This window comes from Anomaloglossus baeobatrachus, chromosome 4, assembly GCF_048569485.1.
Source record: "Anomaloglossus baeobatrachus isolate aAnoBae1 chromosome 4, aAnoBae1.hap1, whole genome shotgun sequence".
Lineage (NCBI taxonomy): Eukaryota > Metazoa > Chordata > Amphibia > Anura > Aromobatidae > Anomaloglossus > Anomaloglossus baeobatrachus.
The window spans coordinates 194,128,059-194,144,523 of record NC_134356.1 but is presented as its reverse complement, the minus strand read 5'-3'; the positions used below and the strand labels follow the sequence as shown (position 1 = coordinate 194,144,523).

The 16,465-nt window shown below is 40.3% G+C and overlaps 1 protein-coding gene across 2 annotated transcripts in view; it reads left to right on the top strand.

The window, feature by feature from the left end:
* Nucleotides 1–14,963, top strand: part of CPEB4 (cytoplasmic polyadenylation element binding protein 4) — a 114,785-nt gene extending 99,822 nt beyond the window's left edge. For both annotated transcript variants that reach the window (XM_075344614.1, XM_075344613.1), the window contains one exon: nucleotides 7,748–14,963. In XM_075344614.1, the coding sequence (XP_075200729.1) occupies nucleotides 7,748–7,975 (228 nt within the window). In that variant the 3' untranslated portion in view covers nucleotides 7,976–14,963. The remainder of the gene's footprint in view (nucleotides 1–7,747) is intronic.
* Nucleotides 14,964–16,465: the final 1,502 nt, after the last annotated feature.

Sequence of the window (16,465 nt, the reverse complement as noted above, 5' to 3'; positions counted from 1 at the left end):
TAGACTGTGGACCAAAATAAGAGGAACCACATGATCCGTTTTTAACAATCCCAATAATTAAACAACCGCCTGCATACTCTGCTTACAGGTACAGAATGCGGACATGTCCATGATCGCGCTCTGTGACTTCAGATATGTAGCAGACCCAGGACTGTCGTGGGACCTAGTGTGTATTACGGCAGACCTGAGGGTTAAAGTGGTGAAAGAGGGTGCTGTTTTTTTGTTTTTATATATATTCTATTCCAAATAAAGGATTCTTCTTTCTGTATATTTCTTTTTACGTATAGGATTAGTGGTGAGAGGTCTCATAGACCCCATCCCATCACTAATTTTGGGCTTGATGACAGCTGTGGGCTGTTATTAACCCCTCATTACACAGATTGTCACCGCGTCACGGCAAAAGGGAAAAGCCAGGTACAGCGCTGAGCTTGTCTCATCTAATGGATGCGACAATCTCTGGCAGCTAGGAGTTGCTATTTTTAGGCTGGAGGGCCTAATAACCATAGGCCTCTACAGTCTGCAAATACCAGCCCCAGCTGTCGGGCTTTATCATGGCTGGGTATCAAAATTGGGGGTGGGGGGGACAGCATGCTGGATTTTTAAAATTAAGTAGTTGAAGATAATAAGCCGCATGCAGTTCCTCCTATTTTGATACACAGCCTAGATAAGTGCATGGCTGGGCGCTGCAGCCTGTAGCTGTAGGTGTTATCTGTGCTGGGAATCCTATTATGTGGGGACCGTATGGGAGTTGTTTTACTTATTTATTTTTACTGTACGCTATAGACTCACACAGCGCCTGTTACTGGAAGCAGTCAGCTGAAATGCTGTCACTCAGTTTGGGGGCGCCTCTGACTACAACCAATCAGAGGCGCCGGAAGGTGGGAAAAGCAGTGCACATGAAATGAACCTTATGCGCGACACTGGAAGTGAATGCATGACCTGGAAGGAGTATATAGCCATGATGAAGCATCTGTGAGAACACCGCGCGCACTCCTATCCCCCCATCCCTGCCACCACCATTTTTTAGTCTCTGGATTCTGATCCCCATGGACTTATATGGGTATCGGATTCTTGACCGGAACAGGATTTTTTAAAAAGTTTAGCAGGGTCCCGCCGGTCCCGGTTATTTGAGTCCGCTCATCTCTTACTAACAAATTCTAAAAAATCGAACATGGTGTCCAAACTTAATCTTGCATTTACATCCCATTCAATAGGTTATTGGAACTTTTATGTACACATGTTGGTTTTACTAAGGCCACAGGGATAAACTTTTATATTGGTGACTGTTATGTTCCCTTTTTCTGTAGGATAATATAACCCATATATTTAATTACGGACTTAATAGTCAATGAAGGGCTGAAGAGAGGTCTCCGTTCAAGCTTTTATCTCTCTAATCTTGCTGTCTATAATGTCCAGGGGGAGCCCTTTGGAGTTAGTGGTTGCCACCTTGAAAGACAATTCCAAAGTAGGGTGACTCGTTTTATACAGGTTTTTGGAAAACTTTTTTTTTTTTTTTTTCCAAGGGATTTTTCTTTTTGTTTCCTTGCTCTGAGCTCGAAAATTTGGCTTATTCCCTTTCAGAAACTTTTTTGTCTTTCAATATCTTTTCCCTTTTCTATACTGAGCAAAAATATAAATGCAACACTTTTTTGTTTTTGCATCTATTTTTCATGATCTCAACTCAAAAATCTAAGACTTTTTCTATATTGTCTAAATCTGTGTTAGTGATCACTTCCCCTTTGTGGAGATAATCCAGCCACCTCACAAGTGTGGCATATCAAGAATCTGATTAGACATCATGAATATTGCATGTGTGTGCCTTTTGGCTGGCCACAATAAAAGGCCATTCTAAAATGTGCAGTTGTACAGTATTGGAGGGGTCAGAAAACAGCCAGTATCTGGTGTGATCACAATTTTCCTGTCTGCCATGTACGAGTGAAAAAACACTTGTGAGGTGGACAAAGGAGACGTGCTCACTAACAAATTTATTAACAATATTTGAGAGAAAAAGGCTTTTTGTGTACATAGAAAAAGTCTTAGATCTTGGAGACCATCTCATGAAAAAATGGGAGCAAAAAAAACAAGTTACGTTTTTAGATTTTTGTTCAGTATATTTTTCTTTTTTTTTCTCCTTTTTTTCCTTCCCTTTTCTCTTCACTAGTGATGGGCGGACTCGCAGATGCTCAGGATCGGCAGGTCACTGTTATTTGTTTTTAAAATCCAGTTCTGGGCCTGATGCCGATTCCAATATAAGTCTGTCAGTAGAAAGGATAGGAGAAAGCGCTTTGTACTTACCGAGGCTCCGTTGAGGCAGTATACTGGCTCCAGGCTGCGTACTCACTTCCGGGGCCGCATATTATCATTCATGCATATGCACTGCTTTCCCCGCCCACTGGTCTCTGTGATTGGTTTCAGGCAGACACCCCCACCCTGAGTGACAGCGTGTCTGACGCTTTCAATCACAGACCCGGTCTGTTGTACAGTAAAAATAAATGATACCCAGCACAAATAAAGCCCACAGCTACAGGCTGCAACTTATGTGTGTATCAAAATGTGGTTTTTTTTGTTTTGTTTTTTTTAAAATTATTTAAAAAATAAATAATGTTAAAGAAACCATGTGCGGTCAAGATAAAGCCCTACAGCTTGGGCTGATATTCTCAGACTGGGGGAGACCAATGCTTATTGGGCTGCCCCCAGCCTAAAAATAGCAGCCTGCAGCTGTCCTGAATTGTTGCATCCAATAGATGTGACAATCCCAGCACTTTACTCGTCTCTTCCCGATTGCCCTGATGCGGTGGCAATTGGGATAAGGGGTTAATTACAGCCCACAGCTGTCACTAAAGCCCTAGATTAGTAATGGGGAGGGTCTGTGAGATCCCCCCCATTACTAATCTGTAAGTGAAAGTAAACAAACACTGAAAAAATCCTTTATTTGAAATAAAATACAAAAAAACAGCCTCTTTCACCATTTTATTAACCCCAAAACACCCCTGCAGGTCCAAAGTAATCCACATGAGCTCCCACAATGATTCCAGCTCTGCTACATCTCAGTTGACGACGTGTGATCATGGAACATGACTGCCCACTGTCAGCAGACAGAGAATGAATGAGCCACAGTAATCAACGGTGACATCACTCGGATTAGTTGTGGTCACAACTGGAGTCCTCCACCTGTGACCGCAGGTAACGTGACCTCAGAGGACCTCATTAAACTCAATCTAGTCACCTGCATCTCCTGGCAGAAAAATAAGTTGGTTTTTTTTTTGCCAAGAAATGCAGATTTGATGAAAATGTTACACCATATTCCTGCACCCATTTTACACCTCATGGCAAAACAATTGCATTATGCCGCATACAGTTTTGATGCGTTTTTTTTGCAAGCACGTGTAGAATGATGTAAAAATGTGGCCACAGGTAAGAAGAGGATCGTGGGAGCCTCCAGCTGTGACCGCAAATCACCTGAGTGACTTCACCGCTGATCGCGCGGCTCAGTCTCTGCCTGAAGTTAAAGCGTGCGGTCGTGTTCCATGATTGCACTCTGTGACTTCAGATATGTAGCAGAGCTGGATTCGTTGTGGCACCTCGTGTGGATTATGTCGGAACTGTAGGGGTGTTTTGGGGGTTAATAAGGTAGTGAAAGGGTGTGTTGTTTTTTTTTTTTTGTTTTTTTGTATTGTATCTCAAAAAAATGTTTTTTTTTATTTAACTTAAGGCTGCTTTACACGCAGCGACATCGCTTTAGCTAAAGCGATGTCGTTGGGGGTCACTGAATTCGTGACGCACATCCGGCCACTTTAGCGATGTCGTTGCGTGTGACACCTACGTGCGATCGAAAATGGTCTCAAAATTGGTAATCGTTGACATGTTCCCCTATTCCCAAAAATCGTTGCTGCTACAGGTACGATGTTGTTAGTCGTTCCTGCAGCAGCACACATCGCTATGTGTAATACTGCAGGAACGAGGAACCTCACCTTACCTGCGGCCACCAGCAATGAGCAAGGAAGGAGGTGGGCGGGATGTTCGTCCTGCCCATATCCGCCCCTCCGCTTCGATTGGGTGGCTGCTTAGTGACGTCGCTGTGACGCCGAACGAACCGCCCCTTAGAAAGGAGGCGGTTCGCCGGTCACAGCGACGTCGCTAGGCAGGTAAGTAATGTGACGGGTCCGAGCGATTTTGTGCGCCACGGGCAGCGATTTTGCCCGTGACGCACAAACCATGGGGGTGGGTACGCAGCGTGTAAAGCGGCCTTTAGATTAGAAATAGGGTGGTCTCATAGAACCTCCACATTACCAATTTAGGGCTTAGTGACACCTGTGGGCTGTTATTAACCCCTTATTACCCTGATTGCCACAGCATCAGGGCAATCAGGAAAAGCCGGGTAAAGTTCTAGGACTGTCACCTCTAATGGATGCGACAATTCTGGGTGGCTGCAGGCTGCCACGGGCTGCACGCTGTTTTTTTTTTTTAAATTATTCGACTAATTTTTTTTTTATTTATGTTAGTCGCATGTGGTTTCTTCTATTTTGATACACCGCCAAGATAAGTGCAAGGCTGGGGACTGCAGCCATTAGCCATATGCTTTATCTATGCTGGGTATCACAATATGGGGGACCCTACGCCAAATATTTTATTTTCACTGTACGATATAGACCAACAGACAGCGCCAGTGACTGGTTGTAGGCAGATACTCACACAGGCTGGGAACGTGTCTGCAAAAAAAAATCAGACGCCAGGACGGCCGGTGGGCGGTGAAAGCAGTGCATATGCAGTGAAGGTAATGAGCGGGCCTGGAAGTGAATGGGCGACCGCAGGAGCAGTTACAGCCACGCCGAAGCCTCAGTAAGTATTAAGCGTTTTCTTCATTCTTATTTTCTTTATTTTTTCTTATTTCCTGAGTTGCTGGATCTGAATCAACACCTGTAATCCCAGGCCCGGCACTCGGGTAAGGTTGAAACTGTGCATATCCGGACTACTACTCTTCACTATTTCAGTCAATCTATATCCCTCACTGCCTTCCTTCTATCCAGTAAGCCCTAGGTATGGAGCTAAATGAATCCTCACAAATTGCTGATGCGTTCAAAGACTACTAAAATCCCTATTCAACATTGAAGGCCAATATGCAGATATCTCACCAACACACCTTCAAACAAAAATAGACCATTATATAGAGAAAAGTGCCTTGCCCTCTCTATCTGACAAAGTACATACTTCTTTGTAGCAACCATTTAGTGAAGTAGAAATTTTTCAGGTAATACATACATACCAATACATTCACACGTAATAAGAGTCCAGGTCCAGATACGTACGCTGCTATATTTTACAAACCTTTGCCCACAACTAAAACTCTTCTTAACCAAAGTATTTAATTCAGTCTCAATTGCAAATCTGTCTCCCAAACTCTTGAGCCCCATATTTTAGTTATATCAAAACCTGGGAAAGCCATGATATTATGCTTTATCGATCAATCCCCCTAATTAACATCTCTAAGATCATTGCCATGAGACTAGCACCCTTCCGACCCCAACTATACATCACAATCAGGTGGGAGTTGTACCTCAGAGTAGGAGAAAGACAACACGATTAAAATTTTACTCCTTATCTCACATGCCAAAAATAAAAAAAATCCCATTTTATTTATGTTCAATTGATGCTAAGAAGACATTTGACTGGATTAGTTGGCCGCTTCTTCAAAGTTCCCTTAAGCAAATTAACCTTGGCCCTAATATACTTTAATAAAATAATGGCTTTGTACCAGTATCCCTCCACCAAAGTTTGTTGCAATGGTACTTCTTCAGACTCCCTTGGGGTTTCTAATCTGACTAGACAAGGGTACCCCTCTATACTGAGGGAGTATGAAATGTTGAAATGTATCATTTTTTGAGTAACTTAAAGGTTAATCTTTCCAAATCTGAGATCTCAACAGTTATGATAAAGTGAAATTGTTGTGGTTTAGTAGAATCAACGTGTTAAAAATAAACATACTGCCTATATTTTTTTAACCTGTTTAATCAGTCCCAATTGCACTCCCCTGCACTTTTTTTTAAACAACTAAACACATTTTGTAATACGTTTAATTAGAGATCGAACAGATCCCACCTCGTCCGTGGACTTTTATCCAGATCTAAATCCCAATGGGGTGCTGCCCTGCCTAATTTTGAGCTCTGTTATGGTTCAGCTATGATAGTACACATGGTGGACTGGTTTCATGGTTCTGAGCAGGAGCGTTGGGTCACCTGAGTTTAACATCATTGCGTGTATGTCTAAAAATGCTCGTCCTTCAAAAGGGTCATTCTCCTCAATGACAGGAGATCTACTTCAAGTTTGGGATCACGAAGTTCAAGATTTCTGATATACCAGGTCCATTGTCGCTGATCTTTGACAATCCGGAGTTTTCCCTTGGAATTGGAGTTAAGAAATTCATGGTTTGGGCTGTGTAGGAGTAAAAGAAAACTTCAGGAAAAAAGATCAAAAACAGTTTGAACATGACTCTTCTCTGAAGCTGATGTTACACATAAAAAAAGCTGTTGGAGTGATAGAACTTGATTGATCAGGTGTCTTTTCTTCCAACTGTTGTAACTTTGATTCAGAAGACTATCGTGCCTGACCCTCCCACACATGCACATTCAATAGTGTGTGTGTGCGCTCCAGATGGTGAGAGGAAAGTGAGCCTTTGCTAGATTCCAAGTCCTCCAGGAGAACAAGAGGATTCAGTGTTTCAGTACAAATTGCCTGATCTTCTCCCCCAAAATCATTTGTAGGGAGAGTTGGGAGGTCCCAATACATAATAATGGTCAGCTGGTCCCACCACAAGATATACAGGGGCTTTGGTTGTTTTTTTCTATTTGACATGTTCTTTGTCTTCTTAAACAGCATAAATAATGGGTCAGATTTATAACTTAAAATGCACAAACATGTTTTTAAATTGAGCCACAATTTTACACTTTAAAGGGAACGTTTCATCAGAAAATGACCTAAATCACATTTTTGTTTAAATTTATTTAAAAAATATATATATTTTAATTTTTGTTTGAAAACCATAAATCTTGTAGTGTGCACACCAGCTATTTGGGCTTTTTTAGAACTTAACTTCTGATTGCTTCAGGAAGCAACACATTTACATAGCTGCAATTGTCAGATCCTGACATAATACAATGATACAAAAGTCATTGTGACCGCCTACTGTGATTGGTGGATTCTGTATTATTAGCTATGTATAGAAGTGTTACCTCTCGTTGGAATCATGGCTCTTATATAGAGCCTTCCAGAAAATTCTTTCTGAAAGCATAGAAAAGAAATAATTCTTAGTGGCCAGTCCACTGTGAAAATCGCATGATTACTAATTTTTTCCTTTAACAAACATTACCATTACCAGAATTTTGTCTAAAAACACATATAACAATTAAACGCTTTAATATATAGGTGATTTTCTGATATATTCCGCAGTCTAACATTACTCAACCAAGAGGTGGTATGAAGTTAGACCATTATTTAAAGATGCATCAAATAATCAACCAACATGGACATCTGCACTTAATTTGACTCATATAGACGATTTCCAAATTGACTAACTTTAAGCCACTGTTAAATCTGCCCAAGTTTATTCCAACTTCCAAGGTTTTCGCGTTTAGACTTACTGCTTCTACAGAATTAAGGAGCCCTCTCGGCACACATCTACACCCAACGCCTTTTCGATAAAATGATGATATTGCATCTGTTCTGATTGTATCTATGCTTATTCTCTTCTCAGGTAGAGGTGAAGCCATATGTCTTGGATGACCAGCTTTGTGATGAGTGTCAAGGAGCTCGCTGCAGTGGCAAGTTTGCTCCATTCTTCTGTGCTAATGTTACCTGTCTGCAGTATTACTGTGAATATTGCTGGGCTGCTATCCACTCGCGTGCTGGCCGGGAGTTCCACAAGCCGCTGGTGAAGGAGGGAGGAGATCGCCCAAGGCATATTTCATTCCGTTGGAATTGAACCACCCTTTGCTTAACTTCCTTCCAAGGATCCAAATAAGTGCACTCTTCTGTTCTCTTAACCCTCCTTCCTCCTACCATCCTTAGGAAAGCATGTCCTCTTGTTGTAGTCTGTATTTTAACAATAGTATAACGAAAGAATGACCTACACCATAGGTATTTGTAAAGTCTTGTGTCATTGAGAACTGTATTGGAAAGCCTTTTTGTTCATTACAATATCACTCTGATGCATGCATGTTTCATGCTGTCCTCATCGAAAACCAAGGGAGCAGGGAGACTGCAACTAATGATTTATTATTATTTTTATTATTATTCAGAGAAGAGTTTGAAAGCTTGCAAGTAGATAATTATTAAGAAAAGAAAACCAGAGTATTTTTTTTAATTAAATTATTGTTAAATATGAATTAACAGAAGAATACTGTTAATGTAACCATGCAACCACAGTAACACTATTGGTCTGTTTGACACAGCTTATTTTTTACTAGGGGGGGATTTTTTATTTCCTATTTATTGGGGATTATTTTTTAGTTTTTTTTAATTTGCTTTTTACCGTTTTAGTGGAAGTAATTGCCTATTGTGAAATGAAATAACCCACACACACACAAAAAAACAAAAGTAAAGCAGCGTTATATGTGAACCATTTTGGAATGGTAAAACGATGGCAGATGCCTCCAATATTTCTCTTTTCTAGTAACTCATTGTCGTCACTTTTCCTGTTTTGGCATCCACATAACTGGCTGATTCTCCTTAGGGCTCTGAAGTATTTTAGATGTGAGCTATTTAAGCTTTTTAAGAATGTAAATGTTGAGTGAAGTTACTACTGAGGGGAGTGCACTTATTTATTTATTTTTTCAGTGAAAAATAATCTAAAAAATGAAATAAAAAGAATTCAACAGAGTAACACCGTATCATTTAACCATATTCCCCGGAAAAAAAAGTCCTACCAAAGCTGAAAGGAGTAAAATTACAGAAGGCAGTTTTTTTTCTGCTCAGAAAGAACAAATGTATAGATTTTTATTTTTTGATGCTTAATATATATCTATAGTCCTAACTTGCTAAACCTATATCAGGTGCCAGCTTCTGTTTTCCATTTGACACCGAATACTTGAAAGATACCTCAAGGAAGGAATTGGACGTTTGTACTGCCTCCAATCTAGAATTCTAGACATTAACAGAGAAGCCCATTCTTGCTTATGTAACCCCTCTGCTGTCTGAGATTATATTGGCAGCACACATCAGTCCCCCGTGTCACACAGATGTATTATGGCCCTTTGACCATCAGAGGGACAATGAAGGGCTTCCCTCAGCATAATGTCACTTTACACGTACTTCTTCTGCTTGGCTGTGGGTCACAATATTGTACTGTCTGGGTGATGACTGTATCTCATAGTTGTCACTTTTGCTTTAAACTTCCCCCTCCCTTGCTGTAGATATAATCATTTCTAAATGAAACATTCTGAGCTGAGTTTGGTTAAGGAACCTTCAGTTTTAATGCCTTTTTGGCACTTTAGACTTTAAGCTGCTTTTACCACTGAATAATCTTGATGCCTTAACTCTTTACAGGCCAAGTAACTTAGCCAGCACTCATCTTTGCCTGCTGCTGAGGTATAACAGCATTGAAGATGGCTTCATAAGACTCATATTGGTAGCACTATAGATGCCAGGTTGGATATTTTGGTGTTTTTGTCAGTAGCAAGCGCTGCCCTGTATATTCAAGCAGATGTGTGCATTTATGTCCAATGTGCAATATTGTTACGCTTGGAAATTTGCTGCTACCCATCACACAAATGTGCGTTACTGACTGACCTCAACACCCTTAAGGAAGTCTTGAGATTGTTCTGTATGTCTGTAAATTCCAGGAACCGCACACTTCCAGTTTATACACTGTCGATTTTGCTGCCAAGAAGTAGAAGCAGTGGTCTTGTAGGCTGACTGGTATCCATCGCAGTGAAGTCTTTTGAAGCAATAGGTGCTTGAAACCTAGACCTCGGTTCACCTTAAAATCTACATATCTCTATTGTGTGCAGGTTAGCAGTTCATATTAAATAGCATTTGTCACTAGGATACACCCTTTTATTTCGGACATCCATATGCATTAGGCCAGCTGGTGCAACTTGTACTCACTATATGGCTTCCTAGACTGCTGCACAGAGGAACATATTTGCATGGGACAGGATGACTATGTAAAGTGTATGGGGGGGCCTTACCACTCTTGTAAAGAAGATAAAGATCACGTAGTTGAATTTTCAAGTTGTAAGCCATCCGGCCAAACTAGATCTTATGTTATGGAGACCTCCCACAAGATTTTATCCAGATAAAGGGTAGGATTGGTTAAGTGGAGCCTGCTGCCCTATCCTTTTCATTAACAGAGCTAGATGACGGTCAGAGGTGCCTGGAAGCGCATGTTTCCCCCCCCTCTCTATTGACAACTCATGTATGCTCAGTCACACCAAATGGTTATGGGTACCTCAGGAAAAATGAATATAGTTTGGCCCTAATTCCATCAGCCGATCAATGTATTCAACCTCCTTGGCTTTTCCTAGGCAGAAAATGCTTTAGGCAGCTTGATAGTGACATTAGTTTGGTAGAGGGATCACACTTGTTGCTTTATAGTGCGTGCCGTTCACACGTGTAAAGGAAGCCATTAGCCAATTCTCTAGTGACCGATACTATTTAAACTAAATAATCTATTCATCACAGCATTGACTGGATGGAGACACCTTATTTAGCAAAGGAGCCTTAAGGCCCCGTCACACTAAGCAAAATCGCTAGCAACATCACTGCTAACGAACAACTTTTGTGACGTAGCAGCGATGTTGCTAGTGATGTCGCTGTGTGTGACATCCAGCAACAACCTGGCTCCTGCTGTGAGGTCGTTGGTTGTTGCTGAATGTCCTGGGCCATTTTTTAGTTGTTGCTGTCCCGCTGTGAAGCACAGATCGCTGTGTGTGACAGCGAGACAGCAACAACTAAATGTGCATGCAGCAGGAGCCGACTTCTGCGGAGGCTGGTAACCACAGTAAACATAGGGTAACCAAGAAGCCCTGTCCTTGGTTACCCGATATTTACCTTTGTTACCAGCCTCCGCCGCTCTCACTGTCAGTGCCGGCTCCTGCACTGTGCACATGTAGCTGCAGTACACATCGGGTAATTAACCTGATGTGTGCTGTAGCTAGGAGAGCAGGGAGCCAGCGCTAAGCATTGTGCGCTGCTCCCTGCTCTGTGCAGCTGCACCCTATACTCTATACCCTATATATGTACCCTGTGCAGCTGCACCCGGTGTGCGCTGCTCCCTGCTCTGTGCACATTTAGCTGCAGCACACATCAGGTAATTAACCCGATGTGTGCTGTAACTAGGAGAGCAGGGAGCCAGCGCTCAGTGTGTGCTGCTCCCTGCTCTCTGCACGTGTAGCTGCGTGCGCTGGTAACCAAGGTAAATATCGGGTTGGTTACCCGATATTTACCTTAGTTACCAAGCACAGCATCTTCCACGCGGCGCTGGGGGCTGGTCACTAGTTGCTGGTGAGCTCACCAGCAACTTGTGTACCGATGCTCCAGCGATCCCTGCCAGGTCAGGTTGCTGGTGGGATCGCTGGAGCGTCGCAGTGTGACAGCTCACCAGCAACCTCCTAGCAACTTACCAGCGATCCCTATCGTTGTTGGGATCGCTGGTAAGTTGTTTAGTGTGACTGGACCTTTAGGATTTCTTTTCAATTGCTGCTGTGAAGGGCAAGACTAAGAAGCTTGTGTTATGAGCTTTTATGGCAGTCCATAATCTGGCTGCAATAGGGTTTCATTGACCTCTTGCTATACGCTTGTCATGGCGAGTAGTAGCTCTGAAAACTGACGTTCTTTAGAAACACTGCAGATGGAACTGGTTTTAGGGCATTGCTTCCTAACAATGCTCTCACAGGTTGTGGAAACCAAAGAATTGCTTCAGTGCTGCTGCTTTATACTTGAGGAGCCCCTGTTATTACCAAATTTCAACTTCCAGAATGAGATCTGGTTTAAAGTCGAACATTGAGGTATATAACCCTCAGAGGAAGGTGATGGCCTTCCTCCCTTCCCCTCAGCATTAACGTTACTAAACAATGCACCTGCCTTTTTTCCTGATTCTCAGTATACTTTCATACGTGTTCTAATGTGCATCGCTACCATCAGAGGGGTATGGTAAATATGTTTCGAAATGGAGATATTTCCTGATGGCTATAGAGAACTCGTTAAAGGAGTTTCTTTCTAAGCCAATGCTTGTACTGCAATGATAAACATCATTTCTATCGGTGGGTGCTGTGGTATACATCTAGTGGGTGGGTTGACAGATTTGATTTCACCCTTTTATCTGCTAAAAGTGAGTGTAGATGGCTTGGGGTGTGCTAGAGTGCCATTCCTACCAGTAAACAGTGGCGATAACTTAACCTTTTCATTGCTAAATGTTTGCACATCAAAGCCCAACAGCCCCTTTATGCATCCAAGATACAGTAGTCTGCATGGCTTTGTGTAGACTCCTGCTCGGCATGGAAAAGGTTAACTCCGGAAATAGACCACTGTTTGGAAGCTAGCTTTTGAAGAATATTTTCTCTTTATTTCCCTTTGTACATGACCTGCTGACTTTCGGTACAGTGTTTTTGTAGCTAACTTATTTTTGTCATGCACATATTGTACACTTGTTATGCACTAATTTTATATATCTTATGTTTCCAGCAGTGAGCATTTAGGCCCACTTTTCACTGGCGGGATATCTCTTTATGCAATACCTCAATTTTTCATATTGCAAAGAGTAGCTTTTTGTACTTTTATTACGGAGAGATCTTCATATAACTTCATTTTTTTAAGATAAATAATTTTAATAAATTTTTATTTTCTTATTCTGCTTTTTATACATTTCAGTGCTCTGCATACATTATGAATGATGGATGTTGCGCACTGGTAATGCTACTTCAGAACCTGCAGAGATACAAAGCACGTGGCTTCCAATATGCTAGCCCGCACCAAACATTTGGTGGATGTTTCATTTAAAGATGTTCTAGATCTAATATTGAGGAGATGAAATCGCATGAACGAGACAATTTAATCAACTCTTTTAGTCCCTTGGAAAAATACAAAAAAAAAATTGTAGCAAAGTAGATTAAAAGTTAAAGTAACAACTAAAAAAAAATGTATTCTGCTTCTTCATATTTCTCATTTTTTAAAGAAGTGAAAAAATATATATATATAAATTGCAAATTTTTTTGGTGAATGTTTAGCCATTTTACATATTAATAAAATTAATGTTAGGTGTTTTATATTGCAGACAAGTCTGCAGTTTGGAAAAAAAAAACGGAAAAAAAAAAGTTTTAAGTGGAAAAAAAAAATTAAAGAAATAAAACCATACCTTCGGAGTTCCAGATGTGTAATGTTAGTATGCATGACTAATATAAGGAAAAAAAAAATCTAGCTATTCTACTAATATTCACTTGTTGTTATTGTGTGAAAAGCGTGTTTACAGATACAGACTTGGTAACACTTTAATTTCCAGAGCATAAAGTCCCATGACCTTACTCCATTGTACGGACTCATGGCTTTAGTATAACGTATGCTAGTAGATAATCGGCCACTAGTCGGCACCTCGGTTTATTAGCTGGGGCTAAGCATGTGATATATAGCATAAGTCCGTGTCTCTTCACATGCTAGAAGTTTTTGGTTTTCTGTAACCGGCTTCCTTCTAAATAAGCCTTTCTAGCAGTGAGTGCAGTGCTTGTACCTGTAGCTGAAAAGCCGCCCAAGCATTACATGCCCGGGTGTTAACACGATTCTCTTCTGTGCTGCAAGACAGAACCGCGTTACTTTGTTTCCACGCAATGGAAACCCTCACTGCCCAATGCTTTGGCCTAGTATATACTTCTCCATACACAGACCTCTGCATAATGCAAGTTAATATGTTTGCAGTGAATGACCAGCATTTCTGAAGAAATGCTGTTGGAAAGACTTGATAATCCCACCGTTTGTTTTTGTTTTTAGTTTTTTTTTTTTGGTTTTTTTTTGGGGTTTTTTTTCTTGTTTTTATTGCTTTGAGTTTAAGCCTTCTGTTTAAAGGTGATTTAAAACTTGAATATGATAATATATTGTGGCGAGTTGAACTTCAAGTTGTTATGTGCAATACTTATTTCTGACTTTTGAGAGATCTTTGCAGTGTAATTCTTCATTGTTTTTAATTGCAGGCATTTAAAGATGTCGTTTTCTACTGTTCTAGTAATCCTCTTTCTTGCTGGTGTTTCTAAAGAAAAGAATCAGAAATCAATCTTTCTACTAATGTAAAACTGAGATTATTTTTTAAAAAAAAATGGAATAAAAGAGGTTTTGGTCATTGGCGTTATTTTGTTACCTTCTTTTAAAATCTGGTGTCATTGAGGAGCGCGAGGCTTTCCGAGACTTGTGCCTCTCCAGACAGTCAGGGTTTAAAGCTACTGTGATTGATAACATTGTAAGAATTGGGACAATATTGTATTCAACTGTTTTATTTTTTATATTTTTAAATTTGAAAGCATAATTAGTTTTTATAATTTTCATCAGATTCCTTTGTTATATTTTTTTGAAAGTGAAATTATTATTATTATATTATTATTAACAAGTGGGTGTCTAGTTTTTACTAATCCCTAATGTTCTTTTTTTTCCATTGTATTGCTCATTTACCAGAAGGAAAAAAAAAGTTATTTAAGTATGTCAATTAATTGTACCACTTGGCTGAATTTACACATAGTTTCTACTGTGTATGGGGAGGTTGTAGTATTTATTATAGCATTTTAAATAAAGATAATTCATTTTTTATTAAAGTCATTTTCACTTTTAAGTTCATATTTTTGTATGTTTTACTCTAAGTTATATAACACAAGTTCTTTTTTAAAGAGTTCATTTGTTGAAGTGCTAGTGAAAAATTAATGTTATTAAATAGTTTGCAAATGACTATTTATACCAGTATGCATATAATTTTTAAATATTTGTAATGTGAGATGTTGAATGAATAAACTTTTAACTCTAAATTTGTGCATTGGTTTGTTTTTGAATGTTGCCTTTCATTTGTACGTTTTATATCAGACTTTACACCGTGTTTGTGTATATTTGATTTTTTTTTTATAGTGGGCTTTTTTTGTTTTGTTTTTTGTGCATACTATCGGAAAAAAGGTGGTTAACACTAGAACTACTGGACTCGTGACACCTATATAGAAATACATGGTCCAAAGTAGTCAAAATGACTACCTCAATAGTTCTAGTGTTAAAGTAAAGTTTGGTACCATTTTTGCAAAAGTCACAATAATTGAAAGCTTGGATTTGAATACGTAAACAGACATTTTATCATTTAGGCTTACCCACAGTTTTGGAAAGAATAAGTAACAGAAAATTTAGCCCTGCTGATCACTGTTACAATGTTAATTTCGCATCAGAAATAGTGTTAAATCAGTCAATCTGAATTTTGGTAATTATGTAAGAATTAACATTACACATAGCATAATACAAGTCTGCATATTCACTAAAACTCTGTATTTCACAATGACATTTAATCCTAGCACACGTTGCCTCTTAGGTCAATTAGGACCTACTATATTACAGGAATGTGAACTGTAAGAATAATACTAAGGACAATGATTTATTTCCGCTTTTATTCTTTCATTACATTCCCAGTGCTACACAAGGTGTTACCGTGTTTTTCCACAAAGAAGACTGTCTTTGTTTTGCCCCCCAAAAAAGCACTAGGGCTTCTTTTTGGAGGAGGTCTTATTCTTGGAGAAACAAGGTTGGGGGGTAAGTTTACCCCCCAAAAAAGCAGACCACACACACACACACACACACACACACACACACACACACTTCCCAGGATCTCCGGTGCATGCTGCACGCTATCCTCCCCTGCTTCTGACTGGCGCACACACGCACGCACATCACACACACACATACTCCTCACATCCAGAGTTAAAGAATGCTTCCGGCTGCAGGAAATGATGGGAGGAAGTCACGTGTGTCCGCAGGTCCTGTAAGCAAGCATTGCGGCAGGTCCTTGCTCTCCACTGCACAGCCTCTCAGGGTTTGGCCAGCGAGAAGAAATGTGTTGCTGGATGTGGTGAGTATATGTGTGATCTGATGTGTGCGGGGGTGCGATCACTGCAGAGCCTCCTGCTCGGTGCCTGGGGAGTATGATTACAGGGTACCCGCCGTCTATAATGAAGTGTCCTGCAGTATCTAACTTTTTTTTTAGCTGCACGGACACTTCATTATTGAACCGCGAGTAGGGCTTATTTTCGGGGTAGGGCTTATATTTAAACCTTGCTCCGAAAATGCTGAAAATCCCCACTAAGGCTTATTTTTGGGGGAGGTTTTATTTTTGGAAAAACACAGTAGTATTTGGTACCATTTCCTTTTACATTTATTTGGGACAAATATTTAAGTAACTTTCCACAAACATTTGGGAATTTTGGCCATTCCTCCTGACAGAATTGGTGCAATTTAGGCTTTTTTAGGC